A 22,660-nucleotide genomic window follows, 5' to 3' on the forward strand; every position below is an offset into this window, starting at 1 on the left:
TCTGTGGGGCAGGGGGAGGTCTATGGGGCAGCTCTCAATGGGGCAGGGGGGATCTATGGGGCAGGAGGTGCTGTGGGGCAAAGCTCGCTATGGGGCAGGATAGGGGTCTATGGGGCAGCTGCTATGGGGCAGGAGCCGCTATGGGGCAGGGGAGGATCTATGGGGCAGCTCTCAATGGGGCAGAGGCCGCTATGGGGCAGCTCGCTATGGGGCACGAGCTGCTATGGGGCAGAGCTCGCTGTGGGGCGGGGGGGATCTATGGGGCAGGAGCCGCTATGGGGCAGCTCCTATGGGGCAGAGGGGATCTATGGGGCAGCTCTCAATGGGGCAGGGGTTGCTATGGGGCAGCTCCTATGGGGTAGAGGGGGATCTATGGGGCAGCTGCTGTGGGGCAGAGCTCGCTGTGGGGCAGGGGGGAATCTATGGGGCAGCTCTCAATGGGGCAGAGGGGATCTATGGGGCAGGAGGTGCTGTGGGGCAGAGCTCACTGTGGGGCAGGGGGGGAATCTATGGGGCAGCTCCCTATGGGGCAGGATAGGGGTCTATGGGGCAGCTCGCTATGGGGCAGGAGCTGCTATGGGGCAGAGCTCGCTGTAGGGCAGGGGGGAATCTATGGGGCAGCTCCCTATGGGGCAGAGGCCGCTATGGGGCAGCTGCTATGGGGCAGCTCGCTATGGGGCAGGAGCTCGCTATGGGGCAGGGGTTGCTATGGGGCAGCTCCTGTGGGGTAGAGGGGAATCTATGGGGCAGCTGCTATGGGGCAGCTCTCAATGGGGCAGGAGCTGCTATGGGGCAGGGGGGAGCTATGGGGCAGAGCTCGCTGTGGGGCAGCTCCTTATGGGGCAGGATCGAGATCTATGGGGCAGCTGCTATGGGGCAGGAGCCGCTATGGGGCAGCTGCTATGGGGCAGAGGAGGATCTATGGGGCAGAGCTCGCTATGGGGCAGGGGTTGCTATAGGGCAGCTCCTGTGGGGTAGAGGGGAATCTATGGGGCAGCTGCTATGGGGCAGAGCTCGCTGTGGGGCAGGGGGGAGCTATGGGGCAGCTCTCAATGGGGCAGAGGGGATCTGTGGGGCAGGAGCTGCTGTGGGGCAGAGCTCGCTATGGGGCAGCTCCCTATGGGGCAGGAGCTGCTATGGGGCAGCTGCTATGGGGCAGGTGGGATCTATGGGGCAGAGCTCGCTATGGGGCAGGAACCGCTATGGGGCGGGGGGGAGCTATGGGGCAGCTTCTATGGGGCAGGAGGGAGCTATGGGGCAGCTCCCTATGGGGCAGAGCTCGCTGTGGGGCAGGAGCTGCTATGGGGCAGGGGGCGATCTATGGGGCAGCTCGCTATGGGGCAGAGGCCACTATGGGGCAGCTGCTATGGGGCAGAGCTCGCTATGGGGCAGGGGGGATCTATGGGGCAGGAGGTGCTGTGGGGCAGAGCTCGCTGTGGGGCAGGGAGAGGTCTATGGGGCAGAGCTCCCTATGGGTCACGGGGGCATCATCTATGGGGCAGGACTCGCTGTGGGTCGGGGGGATCTATGGGGCAGGAGGTGCTGTGGGGCAGAGCTCGCTGTGGGGCAGGGGGAGGTCTATGGGGCAGGGGGAAGCTATGGGGCAGCTCTCAATGGGGCAGGAGAGGGGTCTATGGGGCAGCTGCTATGGGGCAGAGGCTGCTATGGGGCAGGAGGGAACTATGGGGCAGCTTTAAATGGGGCAGAGACCGCTATGGGGTAGCTTGCTATGGGGCAGGAGCTGCTATGGGGCAGAGGGGATCTATGGGGCAGAGCTCGCTATGGGGCAGCTGCTATGGGGCACAAGCTGCTATGGGGCAGAGCTCGCTGTGGGGCAGGGGAGGATCTATGGGGCAGCTGCTGTGGGGCAGAGCTTGCTGTGGGGCAGGGGGAGCTATGGGGCAGGAGCAGCTATGGGGCAGGGGGATCTATGGGGCGGCTCTCAATGGGGCAGGAGCAGCTATGGGGTAGCTGCTATGGGGCAGGAGCTCGCTGTGGGGCAGGGGGATCTATGGGGCAGCTCCCTATGGGGCAGGAGCCGCTATGGGGCAGAACTCGCTATGGGGCTCCATAGAGACCCCATAGAGACCCATAGAGAGACCATAGAGACAACAGAGAAACCATAGAGAGCACAGAGAGACCATAGAGACTGCAGAGAGACGATAGAGAGACCACAGAGACCCATAAAGACCATAGAGAGACAACAGAGAAACCATAGAGACCCACAGAGACCCATAGAGACCCATAGAGACCCCATAGAGACCCCATAGAGACCCATAGAGACCCCATAGAGACCCCATAGATCCCCATAGAGACCCATAGAGACCCATAGAGACCCCATAGAGACCCATAGAGACCCATAGAGACCCCATAGAGACCCATAGAGACCCCATAGATCCCCATAGAGACCCATAGAGACCCCATAGAGACCCCATAGAGACCCATAGAGACCCACAGAGACCCCATAGAGACCCATAGAGACCCCATAGAGACCCCATAGAGACCCCATAGAGACCCATAGAGACCCATAGAGACCCCATAGAGACCCATAGAGACCCCATAGAGACCCATAGAGACCCCATAGAGACCCATAGAGACCCATAGAGACCCATAGAGCCCATAGAGACCCCATAGAGACCCCATAGAGACCCATAGAGACCCATAGAGACCCCATAGAGACCCATAGAGACCCATAGAGCCCCATAGAGACCCCATAGAGACCCACAGAGACCCATAGAGACCCATAGAGACCCATAGAGACCCATAGAGACCCCATAGAGACCCACAGAGACCCATAGAGACCCATAGAGACCCACAGAGACCCATAGAGACCCCATAGAGACCCACAGAGACCCCATAGAGACCCCATAGAGACCCATAGAGACCCACAGAGACCCCATAGAGACCCCATAGAGACCCACAGAGACCCCATAGAGACCCCATAGAGACCCATAGAGACCCCACAGAGACCCCATAGAGACCCACAGAGCCCCACAGAGCCCCTCTGAAGGTCATTATGGACCTTCTGAAGGTCATTATGGACCTTCTCGAGGTCATTATGGCCCTTTGGAGGTCATTATGGACCTTCTGGAGGTCATTATGGACCTTCTGGAGGTCATTATGGCCCTTTGGAGGTCCTTTTGGCCCCTGAGAAGCTCCAAAGGGGCTCTTTTTGCCCCTCTGGAGGACCTCTTTGAACATCTCCTGATGTTCCTCTTTGCAGCCCAGAAGAGTCCTCCTTCCATCTTCCCTTTGGTCTCATGTTCTGGAGATGCCACCACCACCACCACCACCTCCACCACCACCTCTGGTGTCCCCTCGTGCCTGGTGGACAACTTCTTCCCCCCTCCGGTCTCGGTCCGGTGGGACCGCGGTGGTTCTCAGCTCTTCCCCGTGGTCCGAAGGCCGTCGGGACTCTTCAGGCAACTCAGTCGAGGAGAAGACTCGGCCACCGCCTGCACCGTCCACCATCCGCCCACCGGCACCACCGCCACCCGCCACCGTCCCAGGTACCGCCGGCCTGGACCTCCTCCAGGACCTCCTGGACCTCCTCCAGGACCTCCTGGACCTCCTCCAGGTCCTTTTTGACCTTCTCGAGCTCTTCTTGGATGGTCTCGAGGTCCTTCTGACCACCTTTGAGGTCCTCCTGACCACCTTTGAGGTCCTTCTGACCACCTTTGAGGCCCTTCTGACCACCTTTGAGGTCCTCTTGGATGGTCTTAAGGTCCTTCTGACCACCTTTGAGGTCCTTCTGACCACCTCGAGGTCCTCTTGGATGGTCTCGAGGTCCTTCTGACCACCTTTGAGGCCCTCCTGACCACCTTTGAGGTCCTCTTGGTCTCCTTGAAGCCCTCTTAGATGGCCCTGAGGCCCTCTTGGATCACTTTGAGGTCCTCTTGGATGGTCTTAAGGTCCTTTTGACCACCTTTGAGGCCCTTCTGACCACCTCGAGGTCCTCTTGGATGGTCTTAAGGTCCTTTTGGACCTCCTCGAGGTCCTTTTGACCATCTTTGAGGTCCTTTTGGACCACCTCAAGGTCCTTTTGACCACCGTTGAGGTCCTTTTGACCAACCTGAAGCCCTCTTAGATGGTCTTAAGGTCCTTTTGGACCTCCTCGAGGTCCTTCTGACCACCTTTGAGGCCCTTCTGACCACCTTTGAGGACTTCTTGGTCTCCTTGAAGCCCTCTTAGATGGCCCTGAGGCCCTCTTGGATCACTTTGAGGTCCTCTTGGATGGTCTTAAGGTCCTTTTGGCCACCTTTGAGGCCCTTCTGACCACCTCGAGGTCCTCTTGGATGGTCTTAAGGTCCTTTGGACCACCTTTGAGGTCCTTTTGGACCACCTCGAGGTCCTTTTGGACCACATTGAGATCCTTTTGACCACCTTGAAGCCCTCTTAGATGGTCTTGAGGTCCTTTTGGATCTCCTCGAGGTCCTTTTGACCCCCTTTGAGGTCTTCTTGGTCTCCTTGAAGCCCCCTTAGATGCTCTTGAGGCCCTCCTGGACCACATTGAGGTCCTTTTGGACCACCTCGAGGTCCTTTTGACCAACTTGAAGCCCTCTTAGATGGTCTTGAGGTCCTTCTGACCACCTTTGAGGTCTTCTTGGTCTCCTTGAAGCCTCCTTAGATGCTCTTGAGGCCCTCTTGGAAGGTTTTGAGCTCCTTTTGGACCACATTGAGGTCCTTTTGGACCTCCTCGAGGTCCTTTTGGACCACCCGGAGGTCCTCTTCACCCCCGGTCCTCGTTCTTCTCCCGCAGCTTCTTCTCCGAGGGCTCCGTCCGTCCGCCTCTTCCACTCCTGCTCCCCCGCCGAGGTCCACCTCTTCTGCTTCATCACCTCCTTCTCCCCTCCCCCCGTCCGCGTCTCCTGGTTGGAGGACCACCACCGCCTCCTCCTCTCCTCCTCGGTGGATCCCATCCAACCCGAAGCCACCGGGGGGACCTTCTGGACCACCTCTCGCCTCAACGTCACTACGGAAGATTGGAGGGACAAATCCTACACCTGCAAAGTCACCCACCCGCCTTCCGGAACCATCCAGGAGGTGGTGGGACACAAGTGTTTGAGTGAGTCCCACCTTGGAGCCATCTCCAAGGGCTTCCTTGGGGTGGTGGCATCTCTGGAGGCTTCATTCGAGGTCTTTATGGGCCTCCATATGGCGTTGGGTTGACCCTACGGTGATCCCGGATGGTGGTGGCATCTCCATAGGCTTCATTCGAGGTCTTTATGGGCCTCTACATGGCATTGGGTGGACCCTACGGTGATCCCAATGGTGGTGGCATCTCCATAGGCTTCACCTCACCTTGATTTAAAGGTGGTGGCATCTCCGTAGGCTTCATTTGAGGTCTTTATGGACCTCCATATGGCATTGGGTTGATCCGGATGGTGGTGGCATCTCCATAGGCTTCACCTCACCTTGATTTAAAGGTGGTGGCATCTCCGTAGGCTTCATTCGAGGTCTTTATGGACCTCTACATGGCGTTGGGTTGATCCCAATGGTGGTGGCATCTCCATAGGCTTCACCTCACGTTGATTTAAAGGTGGTGGCATCTCCGTAGGCTTCATTTGAGGTCTTTATGGACCTCCACATGGCGTTGGGTTGATCCCAATGGTGGTGGCATCTCCATAGGCTTCTTTTCTCCACCGTAGGTTCTCCCCCGGACCTCGGAGCCATCCAAATCTTCACTCTTCCTCCCGACCCCGCGGACCTTTACGTCTCGCAGAGCCCTAAACTTCGCTGTTTGGTGGTGAATTTGCCGAGCGACTCCGGTTTGGTGGTGGAGTGGACCCAGAAGAAGGGGGACCACCTCAGCCCTCACCCCGTGGACCTCAAAGCTCAGTTCAATGGGACCTTCTCGGCCACCCGAGACGTCCCCATCGCCACCAGGGATTGGGAGAGCGGCCAAACCTTCACCTGCAAAGTCCACCACGCCGACCTCCCCGCCCCGCTCAGCCGCAGCGTCTCCAGGAAAGCCGGTGGGTTTTGGGCCCCTTAATTAACCTTCCTTTAATTAGAGCTCATTTGCATATGATTAAGGGCTAATTTGCATGGCGGGGTAGGGAGGGCGGCTGTCAGGTCTACCCGTAAGGTGATAGACCCCAGAGGGCAAACGGGATAGCAGGTCAACCCATAGAAAGAACCCATAGGGAGTGGCTATCAGGTCAACCCATAGAAAGAACCCATAGGGAGTGGCTATCAGGTCAACCCATGGAAATAACCCATAGGGAGTGGCTATCAGGTCAACCCATAGCAATAACCCATAGAATGTGGCTATCAGGTCAACCCATGGGAATAACCCATAGAAAGTGGCCATCAGGTCAACCCATAGAAATAACCCATAGGGAGTGGCTATCAGGTCAACCCATAGAAATAACCCATAGGGAGTGGCTATCAGGTCAACCCATAGAAATAACCCATAGGAAGTGGCTATCTGGTCAACCCATAGAAATAACCCATAGGAAGTGGCTATCAGGTCAACCCATGGGAATCACCCATAGGAAGTGGCTATCAGGTCAACCCATGGAAATAACCCATAGAACGTGGCTATCAGGTCAACCCATGGAAATAACCCATAGGAAGTGGCTATCAGGTCAACCCATGGAAATAACCCATAGGAAGTGGCTATCAGGTCAACCCATAGAAATAACCCATAGGAAGTGGCTATCAGGTCAACCCATGGAAATCACCCATAGAAAGTGGCTATCAGGTCAACCCATGGAAATCACCCATAGGAAGTGGCTATCAGGTCAACCCATAGAAAGAACCCATAGGGAGTGGCTATCAGGTCAACCCATGGAAATAACCCATAGGGAGTGGCTGTCAGGTCAACCCATGGAAATAACCCATAGGAAGTGGCTATCAGGTCAACCCATGGAAATAACCCATAGGAAGTGGCTATCAGGTCAACCCATAGAAATAACCCATAGGGAGTGGCTGTCAGGTCAACCCATAGAAATAACCCATAGAAAGTGGCTATCAGGTCAACCCATGGAAATCACCCATAGGAAGTGGCTATCAGGTCAACCTATAGAAATAACCCATTGGAAGTGGCTATCAGGTCAACCCATGGAAATAACCCATAGGAAGTGGCTATCAGGTCAACCCATGGAAATAACCTCTCGGTTGATGTGGACCATTCTTGGTCGACGTTGACCGCCCATGGGCTGGCGTTGACCACAGCTCATTTGCATGCCCCGGGAGCTCATTTGCGTAACTCCAAAGCTCATTTGCATCTTCTCCCCCACCAGGCAAGCGCGTTTCCCCCAAGGTCTACGCTCTACCACCGGCGCCCGAGGAGCTCATCAGCTCCCAACCCGGCGTCTCCTTGACCTGCATGGTGCGCGGCTTCTACCCTGAGGACATCTCAGTGGCTTGGTTGAAGAACCAAGAACCTCTGGAGGCCACCAAGTACGACGTCGGCCACCCGGTCAAGGACAAAGCAGGAGATGGGACCTACTACCTCTACAGCCGCTTGGTGGCCGAGAAGACCGATTGGTCCCGAGGGCACACGTACAGCTGCATGGTGGTCCACGAGGCTCTGCCGATGAAGTTCATCCAGCGGAGCATCACCAAGAACCCGGGTAAAAAGTGACGGCGGTGGTGGCATCACCCATAGCTTCGTGTCGGGGACCCCCCCTGTTTATTCAGGGAGGAATAAAAAGGCGATGGAAGTGAGGTCGGAGAGTGATTCTGAGCGGCGTTGGTTGGACGGAGGTGGTGGGAATGGGGGGTTTGGAGACGGATGGGAACGGCGGCGGTGGCGGAGGGTGGGAAAGGGCGGATCTGATGGGTGGGGGTCAACGGAGGCCATGGGTTGGAGGTGGAGGTGGGTGGAAACGGTGACGGCGATGGGGAGAGAGGATGGAGATGAGGGGTCAAAGCGGTTGGAGGCGGTGGGAACGCTCATGGGTGGAGACCGTGCTCATTTGCATGCAATTAGCATATAATTAGGCTCCATTTATATTGAGTTAGGGCTCGTTTGCATAGGGACGCGGCTCGTTTGCATGCATTTAGGGCTCGTTTGCATAGGGGAGCGACTCATTTGCATGCATTTAGGGCTCGTTTGCATAGGGGAGCGACTCATTTGCATGCATTTAGGGCTCGTTTGCATAGGGGCGTGGCTCATTTGCATATAATTAGGGCTCATGCCAACCAGAGAGAAAGAGGCTGCCAGGTCTACCTACAAAGAGCAGCCATCAGGTCTACCCATGTAAATGGGCCACCAGGTCTACCCATGGAAATGGGCCACCAGGTCTACCCACGTAAATGGGCCACCAGGTCTACCCATGGAAATGGGCCACCAGGTCTACCCATGGAAATGGGCCACCAGGTCTACCCGTGGAAATGGGCCACCAGGTCTACCCATGGAAATGGGCCACCTGGTCTACCCATGTAAATAAATGGGCGGTGGGGTCAACCCAACGTGAGGACGGCACCAGGTCTTCCAGAAGGCCTGGTTTACCTTCTGAATAGTTCATTTGCATAGAATTAGGGGTCGTTTGCATAGAAGTAGAGCTGATTCCACCCAGAGAATCCGGCTACCGGGAGGGAGTGGCCATCAGGTCATCCCCTGGAAACCCAAAGTGAGGTCTTCCAGGCCTGTTTTGCCTTCGCAATGGTTCATCTCCATAGATTTATGCATCATTTAGTTATAATTAACCTTCATTCGCCCACAGTTAGGGTTCATTTGCATAGAAATAAGGCTCATTTGAATAGAAAGAGGGCTTATGCCCACAGGGAGAATCTGGCTGCCACGTCTACCCAGAGGGAGCGGCCATCAGGTCTACCCATGGAACTGATGGGATATCGGCCGTCAGGTCTACCCATGGAACTGATGGGAAAGCGGCTGTCAGGTCTACCCATGGAACTGATGGGAAAGCGGCTGTCAGGTCTACCCATGGAACTGATGGGAAAGCGGCTGTCAGGTCTACCCATGGAACTGATGGGATATAGTCAGAAAGCGGCTGTCAGGTCTACCCGTAGAACTGATGGGAAAGCGGCTGTCAGGTCTACCCATGGAACGGGATGTAGTCAGAAAGCGGCTGTCAGGTCTACCCATGGAACTGATGGGAAAGCGGCTGTCAGGTCTACCCATGGAACTGATGGGAAAGCGGCTGTCAGGTCTACCCATGGAACTGATGGGAAAGCGGCTGTCAGGTCTACCCATGGAACTGATAGGAAAGCGGCTGTCAGGTCTACCCATGGAACTGATGGGAAAGCGGCTGTCAGGTCTACCCATGGAACTGATGGGAAAGCGGCTGTCAGGTCTACCCATGGAACTGATGGGATGTAGTCAGAAAGCGGCTGTCAGGTCTACCCATGGAACTGATGGGATGTAGTCAGAAAGCGGCTGTCAGGTCTACCCATGGAACTGATGGGAAAGCGGCTGTCAGGTCTACCCATGGAACTGATGGGATATTGGCCATCAGGTGGGCCATCAGGTCAACCCGGTGAGCCTGGAGGGGTGGTGGATGAAGATGGTGGAGATGGAGGTGATGGATCCAAGTGGTTGGAGATGAGTGGAGATGGAAGGAGGTGATGGAGATGGATGGAGATGGGTGGACGTGATGAGAAGCACTGATGGAGATCGTGGATGGAGGTTGGAGGCCGATGGGTGGAGGTGACGGATGGAGATGGAGATGGATGGAGATGGTCTCCACCATCTCCTCCTAGAGTTCCTCCTGCCAGAAGACCTCTGCCACGCCGACCCCGAGAGGTTGGGCGCCTGGGACACCATCGCCGTCTTCATCACCCTCTTCCTCCTCAGCGTCTGCTACAGCGCCACCGTCACCCTCTTCAAGGTGGGCTTCCGTCGCCACGTCCCCGCGGCCAAGGCCGTCTGGAGGTCCCCACGGGGTGGTGGGGTGGGTTCGCGGGTGGGGGAAGAGGTGGGTGGCGTGACCCTCTCTTAACGTGTCCTCTTAGGTCAAGTGGATCCTCTCCAGCATCATCCACCTCAAGCGCAGCCGAGTTCCCGACTACAGGAACGTCATCCAACGCGGCGTCTAAGGGCGCCGTGACCTTGGTGGAGACCTTGGGTTGACTCCACGTCGATGTGGATGATGGTGGTATCTCCAGGGGCTTCACCCCGCGTCCTTTTGGAGCTCCCCCTGTGGCCCTTTTATGTTCCCTTAGGTCGTGGTGGCATCTCCGGAGGCTTCACCCCACGTCCTTTCGGACCTCGTCTTGACCTCGGCGGCGCTACGAATTGGCGGTGGCCTCTCCCTAAGCTCAAAATAGCACCGAGGGCGGAAGGGGTTGGGTGGAGGCCCCCGGGTAAGGGTGGGGTGGGTGGAGGTCACGGATGTGGGGTGAGGTGGCCACCAAGTCGACGTGGTTGGCCACCAAGTCAAGGCACTCGGCCACCAGGTCTACCCAGGATATAGATACCAGGTCTACCCAGGCTCTGGCTGCCAGGTCTACCCAGGATCTGGATACCAGGTCTACCCAGGCTCTGGCTGCCAGGTCTACCCAGGTATGTCAAAGGCCTGGCCAGGAGGAATGAGCCATCAGGTCTACCCAAGCTAACAGCTATCAGGTCTACCCATAGAATCCGGCTATCAGGTCTACCCAAGCTAACGGCTATCAGGTCAACCCATAGGATCCGGCTATCAGGTCTACCCAGGTAAAGGCAAAGGCCTGGCCAGAAGGAATGAGCCATCAGGTCTACCCAAGCTAACCGGCTACCAGGTCAACCCATAGAATCCGGCTATCAGGTCTACCCAGGTAAAGGCAAAGGCCTGGCCAGGAGGAATGAGCCATCAGGTCTACCCAAGCTAATGGCTACCAGGTCAACCCATAGAATCCGGCTATCAGGTCTACCCAAGCTAACGGCTATCAGGTCAACCCATAGAATCCGGCTATCAGGTCTACCCAGGTAAATGCTATGTCAAAGGGCGAATGAGCCATCAGGTCTACCCAAGCTAACGGCTATCAGGTTAACCCATAGGATCCGGCTATCAGGTCTACCCAGGTAAATGTCAAAGGCCTGGCCAGAAGGAATGAGCCATCAGGTCTACCCAAGCTAACCGGCTATCAGGTCAACCCATAGAATCCGGCTATCAGGTCTACCCAGGTAAATGTCAAAGGACGAATGAGCCATCAGGTCTACCCAAGCTAACGGCTATCAGGTCAACCCATAGAATCCGGCTATCAGGTCAACCCATAGAATCCGGCTATCAGGTCTACCCAGGTAAATTGTGTCAAAGGACGAATGAGCCATCAGGTCTACCCAAGCTAACGGCTATCAGGTCAACCCATAGAATCCGGCTATCAGGTCTACCCAGGTAAAGGCTACTTCAAAGGATCGGCCATTAGGTTTGCCCAGAAGGAATGAGCCATCAGGTCTACCCAAGCTAAGAGCTATCAGGTCAACCCATAGAATCCGGCTATCAGGTCTACCCAGGTAAAGGCTATGTCAAAGGATGAATGAGCCATCAGGTCTACCCAAGCTAACGGCTATCAGGTCAACCCATAGGATCCGGCTATCAGGTCTACCCAGGTAAATGCTATGTCAAAGGACGAATGAGCCATCAGGTCTACCCAAGCTAACGGCTATCAGGTCAACCCATAGAATCTGGCTATCAGGTCTACCCAGGTAAAGGCTATGTCAAAGGATGAATGAGCCATCAGGTCTACCCAAGCTAACGGCTATCAGTCAACCCACACAAATCCGGCTATCAGGTCTACCCATAGAATCCGGCTATCAGGTCAACCCATAGAATCCGGCTATCAGGTCTACCCATAGAATCCGGCTATCAGGTCTACCCATAGAATCCGGCTATCAGGTCTACCCATAGAATCCGGCTATCAGGTCTACCCATAGAATCCGGCTATCAGGTCTACCCATCGGATCCGGCTATCAGGTCTACCCATAGAATCCGGCTATCAGGTCAACCCATAGGGGCAGGTGGAGGGGGGGGGGGCAGTTGTTTTTTCCCCTAAATCGGGCAAATTCCGCCCCACCTTTCGCCGTTTGTCCTCATTTGCATCCGCCCGCGGCTCTCTGAGCCAAAAGCCGCCCCGAAACTCCCCCTTTTTTCCGCCTCATTTCCCTTCGCCGCCCCTTCCGAAGTGAGAAAATGACCATTTTTCGCTTCTTCGCCCCCAATTTTGGGCGTTTTCGCCCCAACCGTCGGAAAAAAAAAGCACAATTTGCACCGGAAAATGCAGTTTATAACGGAAAGAACTCTGTTTGGGGGCAAAAATATCTCTTTTAGGGGAAAAAACGTGAATTTAGGGGGAAAAAAGGTGAATTTAGGGGAAAAATGTGAATTTTGGGGGGAAAAAACGCTAAAAACGCCATTTATGGTAAAATAAAAATGGTGAAAAAGGTGATTTTTGGTTAAAAAGAGGTATTTTATTGAGGGGAAACGGGATTGGGGGGAAATCGGGGCTGGGGGTGGAAAAGGTCGCTGGGGTGGAGGTGAAAACCTCCAATTTTGGTTAAAAAAAGGGCCGTTTCGAACGGGAAAAAAATCATTGGTAACGAAAAAAAAAGGCATTTTGGGGTAAAAAAAATGGAGTTTGGTAAAAAAATGGTAAAAAAATTGGAGTAAAAATCCAATTTTAAGGTAAAAAAATCCAATTTTAAGGTAAAAAATCCGATTTTAAAGGTAAAAAATTCCAATTTTAAAGGTAAAAAAGTCCAATTTTAAAGTTAAAAAAATCCGATTTTAAGGTAAAAAATCCGATTTTAAAGTATCAAAAATCCGATTTTAAGGTAAAAAATCCAATTTTAAGGTAAAAAAATCCGATTTTAAAGGTAAAAAATCCGATTTTAAGGTAAAAAATTCCAATTTTAAAGTTAAAAAAATCCGATTTTAAGGCAAAAAAATCCAATTTAAAGGTAAAAAAAATCCGATTTTAAGGCAAAAAAAAAAAAAAACCCAATTTTAAAGGTAAAAAAAATCTGATTTTAAGGTTAAAAATCCAATTTTAAGGTAAAAAATTCCAATTTTAAAGTTAAAAAAATCCGATTTTAAGGTAAAAATTCCAATTTTAAAGTTAAAAAATCCGATTTTAAGGCAAAAAATTCAATTTTAAGGTAAAAAATCGAATTTTAAGGTTAAAAAAATCCAATTTTAAGGTTAAAAACCAACTTCAAGGTAAAAAAAAAAGAGTTTTAAAGGTAAAAAAAGCCCCGATTTTAATGTAAAAAAAATGATTTAAAGGTAAAAAAAGAACAATTTTAAGGTTAAAAAACCCAATTTTAAAGGTTAAAAAACCCAATTTTAAGGTTAAAAAAAGTCATTTTAGGGCCAAAAATTTCATTTTTTAAGGCAAAACGCCCTCGGTTTTATGGTTTAAAAGATTCCCCCGATTTATCCCACCCCCTCTCCGCCCCTGTTTTTTGGGGTAAAAATACCCATTTTGAGGCAAAACAAACATTTGAGATGCAAAAAAAACAGCATTTTATGGGCGAAAAAGGAGCGTTTGAAGGCAAAACCACACAAAAATCCACATTTTATGTTCAAAACGTGCGTTTTACAAGCAAAAAAAACCCACATTTTACACCCAAAAAAAAAAAAGAAAAAAAAAAAAAAAACATTTTACGCCAAAAAAATCCACATTTCACGGCAAAAAATTCACATTTTGTGGCAAATTCAGACATTTCACAGCAAAAAAACCACAATTTTCACGGCAAAAATCGATATTTAACCAAAAAAACCCCTTTTTGGGGCAAAAAAAATCTGTTTTCTTCCCCTTTTTTGTCATTTTAACCCCAAATTCCGCTTTTTAAGCCCAAAATTGTGATTTTTTGACCTAAATTTCCTGTTTTTTCTACTGTTGACGAACGCAAATTCGAAAATCGACGGATTTTTGCCCAAAAGGCACAAATTTGAGGGTTCTGCCCCAAAATCCTGAGTCTTGCGGGCAAAAAAAATGGAATTTTCATCCAAAAATCTGGAATTTTCATCAAAAATAGAGAAATTTCGTCCAAAATCTGGAATTTCATCAAAAATAGGGAAATTTTGTCCAAAAATCTCAAATTTCATCAAAAAATAGAGAAATTTTGTCCAAAAATCTGGAATTTTCATAAAAAAATAGAGAAATTTCGTCAAAAAATCTGTAATTTTCAACAAAAAATAGGGAAAATTCATCAAAACAATCTGGAATTTTCATCAAAAATAGGGAAATTTCGTCCAAAAATCAGGAATTTTGCGTCCAAAAAATCTGAATTTTTTTTTCTGCTTCCAAAAAATCTCCACTTTGGAGTCCCAAAATCGCAACGTTTTTGCCTCAAAATCCGTTTTTTTCTCCGTTTCAGACAAAAATCTTCACTTTTTGCGCTCGAAAAACGGAAATTTTTGGGGAAAAAAAAATAACTTTTGAGGCCCCAAATCTATCCGTTTAGGTCAAAAAATCTCATTTTTTTCAGACAAAAATCTTCCATTTTGGGGCAAAATTCTCCATTTTTTGGGGCAAATTTCTCCCTTTTCGGGCAAAAATTCTCCCTTTTTCAGGGCGTCAAAAAATCTCCATTTGAGGGTAAAAATCTCCGTTTTGGGGGCAAAAATTTCTGTGTTGGGGCAAAAATTTTCCATTTTGGGGCAAAAATTTTCTGTTTTCGGGCAAAAATCTCCATTTTTTGAGATAAAATCTCCGTTTTGGGGGCAAAAATTTCTCTTTTCAGGCAAAAATCTCCATTTTGAGGCTCAAAAAAATCATCCATTTTGAGATGAAAATTTCCATTTTGAGGTTAAAAACCTCCATTTTGGGCAAAAAATCTCCTTTTGAGGTTAAAAATTTCCATTTTGAGGTTAAAAATCTCCATTTTGGGGCAAAATCTCCGTTTTGAGGTTAAAAAATTTCCATTTTGAGGTTAAAAATCTCCATTTGGGGCAAAAATCTCCATTTTGAGTTAAAAATTTCCATTTTGAGTTAAAATTCCCCATTTTGAGGTTAAAAAATTTCATTTTGAGGTTAAAATCCCCATTTTGGGCCCCAAAGTTCTCCGTTTTCGTCTGCGCCGTTTTCGACGCCTCCGAGGTCCCATTTGGGGGGCCGGAAGTGCCGGAAGTGCCCTCTTTCCGCCCCGTTTGGGCTCCTCCTCCGCCTGAAGGACCTTCTCAAAGGGCCCCATTCCGCCCTCGAGAGCTCCGGGAGCTCCTGCGGTGGTGGGAACCCATCCCGACATCCCATAATTGTCCTCCTGAACCTCTCAAAGGTCCTCCTGAACCTCTCGAAGGTCCTCCTGAAGCTCTCAAAGGTCCTCCCGAACCTCTCAAAGGTCCTCCTGAACCTCTTGAGGTCCTCCTGAACCTCTTTAAGGTCCTTCAGAACCTCTCAAAGGTCCTCCTGAAACCTCTTGAGCTCCTCCTGAACCTCTTGAAGGTCCTCCTAAAGCTCTCAAAGTTCCTCCTGAAGCTCTCAAAGGTCCTCCTGAAGTTCTTGAGGGTCCTTCAGAAGCTCTCAAAAGTCCTTCAGAAGCTCTCAAAGGTCCTCCTGAACCTCTTGAGATTCTCCTAAAGTTCTCAAAGGTTCTCCTGAACCTCCTGAGGTCCTCCTGAACCTCTTTAAGGTCCTCCTGAACTCTCAAAGGTCCTCCTGAAACCTCTTGAAGGTCCTCCTGAAGTTCTTTAGGTCCTTTAGAAGCTATCAAAGGTCCTCCAGAACCTCTCGAAAGGTCCTCATAAAGTTCTCAAAGGGTCCTCCTAACCTCTTGAGGTTCTCCTAAAGGTCTCAAAGGTCCTCCTAACCTCTTTAAGGTCCTCCTGAACCTCTCAAAGGTCCTCCTGAAGTTTCTTGAGATCCTCCTAAAGTTCTCAAAGGGTCCTCCTGACCTCTCAAAGGTCCTTCAGAAGCTCTCAAAGGTCCTCCTGAAGTTCTTTAGGTCCTTCAGAAGCTCTCAAAGGTCCTCCTGAACCTCTTTAAGGTCCTCCTGAACCTCTTTGAAGGCCCTCCTGAACCTCTGAGCTCCTCCTGAACCTCTGAAGGTCCTCCTAAAGCTCTCAAAGGTCCTTCAGAAGCTCTCAAAGGTCCTCCTGAAGTTCTTGAGGTTCTCCTAAAGTCCTCAAAGGTCCTCCTGAACCTCTCAAGGTCCTCCTGAACCTCTTGAGGTTCTCCTAAAGCTCTCGAAGGTCCTCCTGAACCTCTTGAAGGCCCTCCTGAGTTCTTGAGTCCTCCTGAACCTCTCAAAGGTCCTTCAGAACCTCTCAAAGGGTCCTCCTGAAGTTTCTTGAGGTTCTCCTAAAGTTCTCGAAGGTCCATCCTGGAGCTCTTTAAGGGTCCTCCTGAAGCTCCTGAGGTCCTCCTGAAGCTTTTGAAGGTCCTCCTGAAGCTCTTTAAGGCCCTCCTGAACCTCTTTAAGGGTCCTCCTGAACCTCCTGAAGGTCCTCCTGAACTCTCAAAGGTCCTCCTGAACCTCTCGAAGGTCCTCCTGAACTCTCGAAGGTCCTCCTGAAGTTCTTTAGGTCCTTTAGAGAGCTCTCAAAAGGTCCTCCTGAAGTTCTTGAGGTTCTCGTAAAGTTCTCTAAGGTCCTCCTGAACCTCTTGAAGGTCCTCCTGAACCTTTTGAAGGTCCTCCTGAACCTCTCAAAGGTCCTCCTGAAGCTCTCAAAGGTCCTCCTGAACCTCCTGAAGGTCCTCCTGAACCTCTTTAAGGTCCTCCTGAACCTCTTGAGGTCCTCCTGAACCTCTCAAAGGTCCTCCTGAAGTTTTTTAAGTCCTTCAGAAGCTCTCAAAGGTCCTCCTGAACCTCTTGAAAGTCCTCCTGAACCTCTTTAAGGCCCTCCTGAACCTCTTTAAGGTCCTCCTGAACCTCCTGAAGGTCCTCCTGAACCTCTCAAAGGTCCTCCTGAACCTCTTGAAGGTCCTCCTGAAGCTCCTGAAGGTCCTCCTGAAGCTCCTGAAGGTCCCCCTGGAGGTGCCACCGCGGTTCCCCCTTCTCAGCGGGCCCTGAGCCCCACCCCCGGTGGCCCCGGTGACCACGGCCGGCGGTACCACCCGCGGTAGGTGACCCCCCAGGTCGCCCACCCCACGGCGGCGCCGGCGGCGTTGCGGGGCCAATCGTGCCGGTAGGTCAAGGTGACGGCCAGGAGAAGCCACCAGAGGACAATCAGAGCCACGTTGAGGAGAAAGAGGAGAGACAAAGCCACCCCGGGACCTTTGGGTTCTTCACGGAGGTCACTTCCATCTTCTCGGTCACCGCCAACCTCCGGAGAAGACCAGAAAGGCGGAGGAACCACCGCCGGGGGTGGTGGACCTCCTTGAGGTCCTCCTTGAGGTCCTCCTGGAGGTCCTTCAAGGTTCCACCTCCACCCATGAGCTTCTCCGGAGCTCCACGGCCCCCTCGGACCTTCTCCACCTCCTTCCAACCTTCTCCAGTGAGGTTCCTCATGGGTCCATTGTCCTCCTGGAGGTCCTTCGTGGATCCATTGTCCTCCTGGAGGTCCTTCAGAGCCCCATTTTCCTCCTGGAGGTCCTTCATGGCTCCATCTCGGAGGTCCTTCATGGATCCATTGTCCTCCTGGAGGTCCTTCATGGCTCCATTGTCCTCCTGGAGGTCCTTCATGGCTCCATTGTCCTGGAGGTCCTTCGTGGATCCATTTTCCTCCTGGAGGTCCTTCAGGGCTCCATTTTGGAGGTCCTTCAGGGCTCCACCTTCCTCCCGGAGGTCCTTCAGGGCTCCATCTTCCTTTCGGACCTTCTCCACCTCCTTCCAACCTTCTCCACGGAGGTCCTTCGTGGCTCCACCTCCCTCCCGGAGGTCCTCCAGAGCTCCACTTCCTCCTGGGAGGTCCTCCACCTCCTTCCAACCTTCTCCATTGAGGTTCCTCACGGCCCCATTGATGTTCCTCACGACCCCATTGAGGTTCCTCACGACCCCATTGAGGTTCCTCACGGCTCCATCTTCCTCCCGGAGGTCCTTCGAGGCTCCATCGTCCTTCTTGAGGTCCTCCAAAGCTCCACCTTCCTCCCGGAGGTCCTCCAGAAGGCCATTTTGAAGGTTCCCGGCGGTTCCACCACCTCCGTTGAGGTTCCTCAGAGCTCCATCTTCTTCCGGGAGGTCCACGTTGACCCCAGAGGACCTTCGCGAAGGCCGAGACCTCTTCGGCCAAACCGAGGCCCCAATGGACCAACGCGAACGCCTGCGGCGAAGGGGCGAAGCCGTCCCAGCGGTGTCCGTCGCGGCGGCAGCGCCGTGGGTCGCCGTGGGGCAGGAGGAGGACGGCGCCGGAGGTGGCCGTGGGGCTGAGGCATCGCCCCGTGGCGGCTTCTAAAGCCGAGAAGAATTCCGGAGCCCAACGGGCGAACGCCAAAGCCACGGCCCAGCGAGCGGCGGCGCGGAACGCCGGAGGCCACGGGCGGCGAAGGAGAGGCCACGAAGCCACCAGGAGGGAGGTGAAAAGGACAGAGCTCCATCCGCCCGACGAGGAGATCAAACGGCTGCGGGGGGGCAGAGACCATAGAGAGACCATAGAGACCATAGAGAGACCATAGAGACCATAGAGAGACCATAGAGAGCCATAGAGACCCATACAGAAACCATAGAGACCATAGAGACCCATAGAGAGACCATAGAGAGACCATAGAGACCATAGAGAGACCATAGAGACCCATAGAGACCCCATAGAGACCCATAGAGACGCATAGAGACCCATAGAGACCCCATAGAGACCCATAGAGACCCATAGAGACCCATAGAGACCCCATAGAGACCCATAGAGACCCATAGAGACCCCATAGAGACCCATAGAGACCCATAGAGACCCATAGAGACCCCCATAGAGACCCATAGAGACCCATAGAGACCCACAGAGACCCCATAGAGACCCATAGAGACCCATAGAGCCCCATAGAGACCCCATAGAGACCCATAGAGACCCACAGAACCCATAGAGACCATAGAGAAGAGACCATAGAGACCCATAGAGACCCCATAGAGACCCATAGAGCCCCATAGAGACCCATAGAGACCCATAGAGACCCACAGAGACCCATAGAGACCCATAGAGACCCATAGAGCCCCATAGAGACCCCATAGAGACCCATAGAGACCCACAGAGACCCACAGAGACCCATAGAGACCCCATAGAGACCCATAGAGACCATAGAGACCCATAGAGACCATAGAGACCCATAGAGAACCACAGAGACCCCATAGAGACCCATAGAGACCCATAGAGACCCATAGAGACCCACAGAGAGCCATAGAGACCCCATAGAGACCCCATAGAGACCCATAGAGACCCCATAGAGACCCCATAGAGACCCCATAGAGACCCATAGAGACCCCATAGAGACCCATAGAGACCCATAGAGACCCATAGAGTGACCCATAGAGACCCATAGAGACCCATAGAGACCCATAGAGACCCATAGAGACCAACAGAGACCCATAGAGACCCATAGAGACCCACAGAGACCCACAGAGACCCATAGAGACCCCATAGAGACCCCATAGAGACCCATAGAGACCCCATAGAGACCCACAGAGACCCCATAGAGACCCACAGAGACCCCATAGAGACCCATAGAGACCCATAGGGACCCACAGAGACCCCATAGAGACCCATAGAGACCCATAGAGACCCCATAGAGACCCCATAGAGACCCCATAGAGACCCCAGAGACCCCATAGATCCCCTCTCCCGCCCCATAGATCCCCTCTCTGCCCCATAGATCCCCCTTTTAGCCCCATAGATCCCCTCTACCGCCCCATAGACCCCGTCTCCAGCCCCATAGATCCCCTCTCCCGCCCCATAGCTCCCCTCTCCAGCCCCATAGATCCCTCTCTGCCCCATATCTCCCCCCTCCAGCCCCATAGATCCCCTCTCCCGCCCCATAGCTCCCCTGCCCCATAGCACTCACGCCTCCAGGAGGTTGTGTGGGGCGCTGAGGGCGCTGTGTGGGTCGCGGAGGGCCCTCAGGGTGGGTTCGAGCCCCACAAGTGCCGCCGTCAGCAGCGCCAGAACGTTGGTGGCCTGCGGGGCCCTCAGCCCCACGGCCGCCCCATAGCTCAGCGCCGCCACCGCCGCCGCCCCACAGCGCCCCACCAGCGCCGCCGCCGCCCCACAGCGCTGCCCCACAGCTCCCGCCCACGGCTGACCCATAGCTGCCCCACTTAGGCCTCACTGGAGCGCTGCTGCCCCATAGATCCCTCTGCGCCCCATAGATCCGCTCTGCCCCATAGATCCCCTCTCAGCCCCATAGATCACTCTCTGCCCCATAGATCCCACTCAGCCCCATAGATCACTCTCAGCCCCATAGATCCCACTCAGCCCCATAGATCACTCTCAGCCCCATAGATCACTCTCAGCCCCATAGATCCCCTCTCAGCCCATAGATCACTCTCAGCCACCATAGATCCCACCTCAGCCCCATAGATCCGCTCTCAGCCCATAGATCACTCTCAGCCCCATAGATCCCCCTCTCAGCCCATAGATCCCCCTCTCCAGCCCCATAGATCCCCCTTTTAAGCCCCATAGACCCCTCTCAGCCCCACAGATCCCCTCTACTGGCCCATAGCTGCCCCATAGCTGCCGCCCCCGGCCCAAGCGCTGCCCCACGGAATTGTGGGAGAGGAGGAGCGAAATTCCAAGGACGGAGCAAAGTCATGGTGGGGGGTGGGGGGGGGGGGATCTATGGGCAGAGATGTGGGGCAGAAAGAGGGGTCTGTGGGGCAGAATGGGGGGATCTGTGGGGCGGGGAGATGGATCTATGGGGCGTAAAAGGGGGATCTATGGGGCGGGAGAGGGATCTATGGGGCTAAAGGGGGGATCTATGGGGCAGGAGAGGGGATCTATGGGGCGGGAGAGGGGATCTATGGGGCAGAAAGAGGGTTCTATGGGGCAGAGGGGTCTCTATGGGTCCCTGTGGGGTCTCTATGGGTCTCTATGGGTCCCTATGGGGTCTCTATGGGGTCTCTATGGGTCTCTATGGGTCCCTATGGGGTCTCTATGGGTCTCTATGGGTCTCTATGGGGTCTCTATGGGTCTCTATGGGTCCCTATGGGTCTCTATGGGTCCCTATGGGGTCTCTATGGGGTCCCTATGGGTCTCTATGGGTCTCTATAGGGCTCTACGGGGCTCTATGGGTCCCTATGGGGCAGAGGGGTCTCTATGGGTCCCTATGGGGCTCTACGGGTCTCTATGGGGTCTCTATGGGTCTCTATGGGTCCCTATGGGGTCTCTATGGGTCTCTATGGGGTCTCTATGGGGTCTCTATGGGGTCTCTGTGGGGTCTCTATGGGTCTCTATGGGTCTCTATGGGTCCCTATGGGGTCTCTATGGGGTCTCTATGGGTCCCTATGGGTCTCTATGGGGCTCTATGGGTCCCTATGGGGTCTCTATGGGTCCCTATGGGGTCTCTATGGGGTCTCTATGGGTCACTATGGGGTCTCTATGGGTCTCTATGGGTCTCTGAGGGGTCTCTATGGGTCTCTATGGGTCTCTATGGGGTCTCTATGGGTCTCTATGGGTCTCTGTGGGTCTCTATGGGTCTCTGAGGGGTCTCTATGGGTCTCTATGGGTCTCTATGGGGTCTCTATGGGGTCTCTATGGGTCTCTATGGGGTCTCTATGGGGTCTCTATGGGTCTCTATGGGTCTCTATGGGGTCTCTATGGGTCTCTATGAGTCTCTATGGGGTCTCTATGGGTCTCTATGGGTCTCTATGGGTCTCTATGGGTCTCTATGGGTCTCTATGAGTCTCTATGGGGTCTCTATGGGTCTCTATGGGTCTCTATGGGTCTCTCTATGGGGGTCCTCTGTGGGGTATCTCTATGGGTCTCTATGGGGTCTCTGTGGTGTCGCTAATGGGGTCTCTATGGGTCTCTATGGGTCTCTGAGGTCTCTATGGGGGTCTCTATGGGTCTCTATGGGGTCTCTATGGGGTCGCTATGGGTCTCTATGGGTCTCTATGGGTTCTCTATGGGTCTCTATGGGTCTCTATGGGGGCTCTAATGGGTCCCTATGGGGTCCCTATGGGGTCCCTATGGGGCTCTATGGGGCTCTCATTACACCTCATTAACTCTCATTATTAATCACCCATAAAGCGGTGGAAAAGGCGCTCATTAAGGGCCATTCGCTTCGTTAACCGCCAATAATTAGCGCTGAGCTCATTCAGAACCCCCCGAGCCTCATTAGCAGCCCCTCCTTCATCCTAATTAGCCCCTAATTAAGCCGCTAATTAAGCCGCTAATTAATAGTCACCACTCCTCATTAAGGCTTTACCCTGAGGGCATTCGCGTCACTTCTCCGTTTCTGCGCATGCGCCGCCTTCGCCCTTAGCGCTGCCCTTCGTCCCTGCGGCTTCGCTTACGCCGTTTGCGCACGCGCGAGCCCTTTCCTGACGGTGTTGCGCATGCGCGGCGTTGCCCGTAGCGCTGCCCTTAAAGCCTTCGGCTTCACTGTCGCCTTTTGCGCATGCGCGGTGCTGGCGTTTAGCCACGCCCTCAGCCCCCTCCCTCAAGACGCCATTTGGGGGTCGCCCGCGCTCCATAGATCCCCCATTCCGCCCCATAGATCCCCCGTTCCGCCCCATAGATCCCCGTTCCGCCCCACAGATCCCCCGTTCCGCCCCACAGATCCCCCGTTCTGCCCCATAGATCCCCCGTTCTGCCCCATAGATCCCCATAGATCCCCATTCCGCCCTATAGATCCCTGTTTCTGCCCCATAGATCCCTCATTCTCCCCCATAGACCGCTCTTTCTGCCCC

At 53.3% G+C, this 22,660-nt stretch overlaps 2 protein-coding genes, 1 long non-coding RNA gene and 1 gene segment (V, D, J or C); 2 read left to right on the forward strand and 2 right to left on the reverse strand.

Moving 5' to 3' along the window:
* Window positions 1-2,014: 2,014 nt before the first annotated feature.
* LOC128850129 (shematrin-like protein 2) lies at window positions 2,015-3,471 on the reverse strand. The gene is given in 4 exon segments (XM_054053105.1): window positions 2,015-2,325; window positions 2,328-2,597; window positions 2,600-2,968; window positions 3,306-3,471. Coding segments are annotated over 4 exon segments (1,089 nt in total). The 3' UTR covers window positions 2,015-2,041.
* A 2,510-nt stretch (window positions 3,472-5,981) lies between these two features.
* On the forward strand, window positions 5,982-7,241 carry LOC128850171 (uncharacterized). Of its 2 annotated transcripts, none has more exons than XR_008447578.1 (3): window positions 5,982-6,160; window positions 6,317-7,018; window positions 7,058-7,241. It is a non-coding gene; the product is annotated as an uncharacterized LOC128850171 (long non-coding RNA). The 2 variants fall into 2 exon arrangements; XR_008447579.1 differs by having other exon boundaries at window positions 6,317-6,901; window positions 6,941-7,241.
* A 2,191-nt stretch (window positions 7,242-9,432) lies between these two features.
* On the forward strand, window positions 9,433-10,538 carry LOC104058138 (Ig gamma-3 chain C region-like). The segment is given in 3 exon segments: window positions 9,433-9,800; window positions 9,925-10,392; window positions 10,441-10,538. Coding segments are annotated over 2 exon segments (258 nt in total).
* Window positions 10,539-16,889: 6,351 nt separating this feature from the next.
* LOC128850130 (uncharacterized) lies at window positions 16,890-20,207 on the reverse strand. Its single transcript, XM_054053107.1, has 5 exons — window positions 20,187-20,207; window positions 19,816-20,091; window positions 17,804-18,390; window positions 17,207-17,760; window positions 16,890-17,156 (listed from the first exon to the last, which is right to left on the reverse strand). Exons 2-5 carry the CDS (start codon window positions 20,055-20,057, stop codon window positions 16,890-16,892), a joined length of 1,650 nt encoding a protein of 549 aa, XP_053909082.1. The 5' UTR covers window positions 20,058-20,091; window positions 20,187-20,207.
* Window positions 20,208-22,660: the final 2,453 nt, after the last annotated feature.

Source organism: Cuculus canorus, chromosome 39, assembly GCF_017976375.1.
Source record: "Cuculus canorus isolate bCucCan1 chromosome 39, bCucCan1.pri, whole genome shotgun sequence".
NCBI lineage: Eukaryota > Metazoa > Chordata > Aves > Cuculiformes > Cuculidae > Cuculus > Cuculus canorus.

What these genes read in the sequence shown, in the direction of transcription:
- LOC128850130 (XM_054053107.1), bottom strand. Translation starts at nt 20,057, where the DNA reads ATGGGTCAGCCGTGGGCGGGAGCTGTGGGGCAGCGCTGTGGGGCGGCG. An exon ending in CCACACAACCTCCTGGAGGC is followed by an intron (nt 18,391 to 19,815) that starts GTGAGTGCTATG and finishes GCCCCCCCGCAG; the next exon opens with CCGTTTGATCTCCTCGTCGG. An exon ending in TGAGGAACCTCAATGGGGTC is followed by an intron (nt 17,761 to 17,803) that starts GTGAGGAACATC and finishes TCAATGGAGAAG; the next exon opens with GTTGGAAGGAGGTGGAGGAC.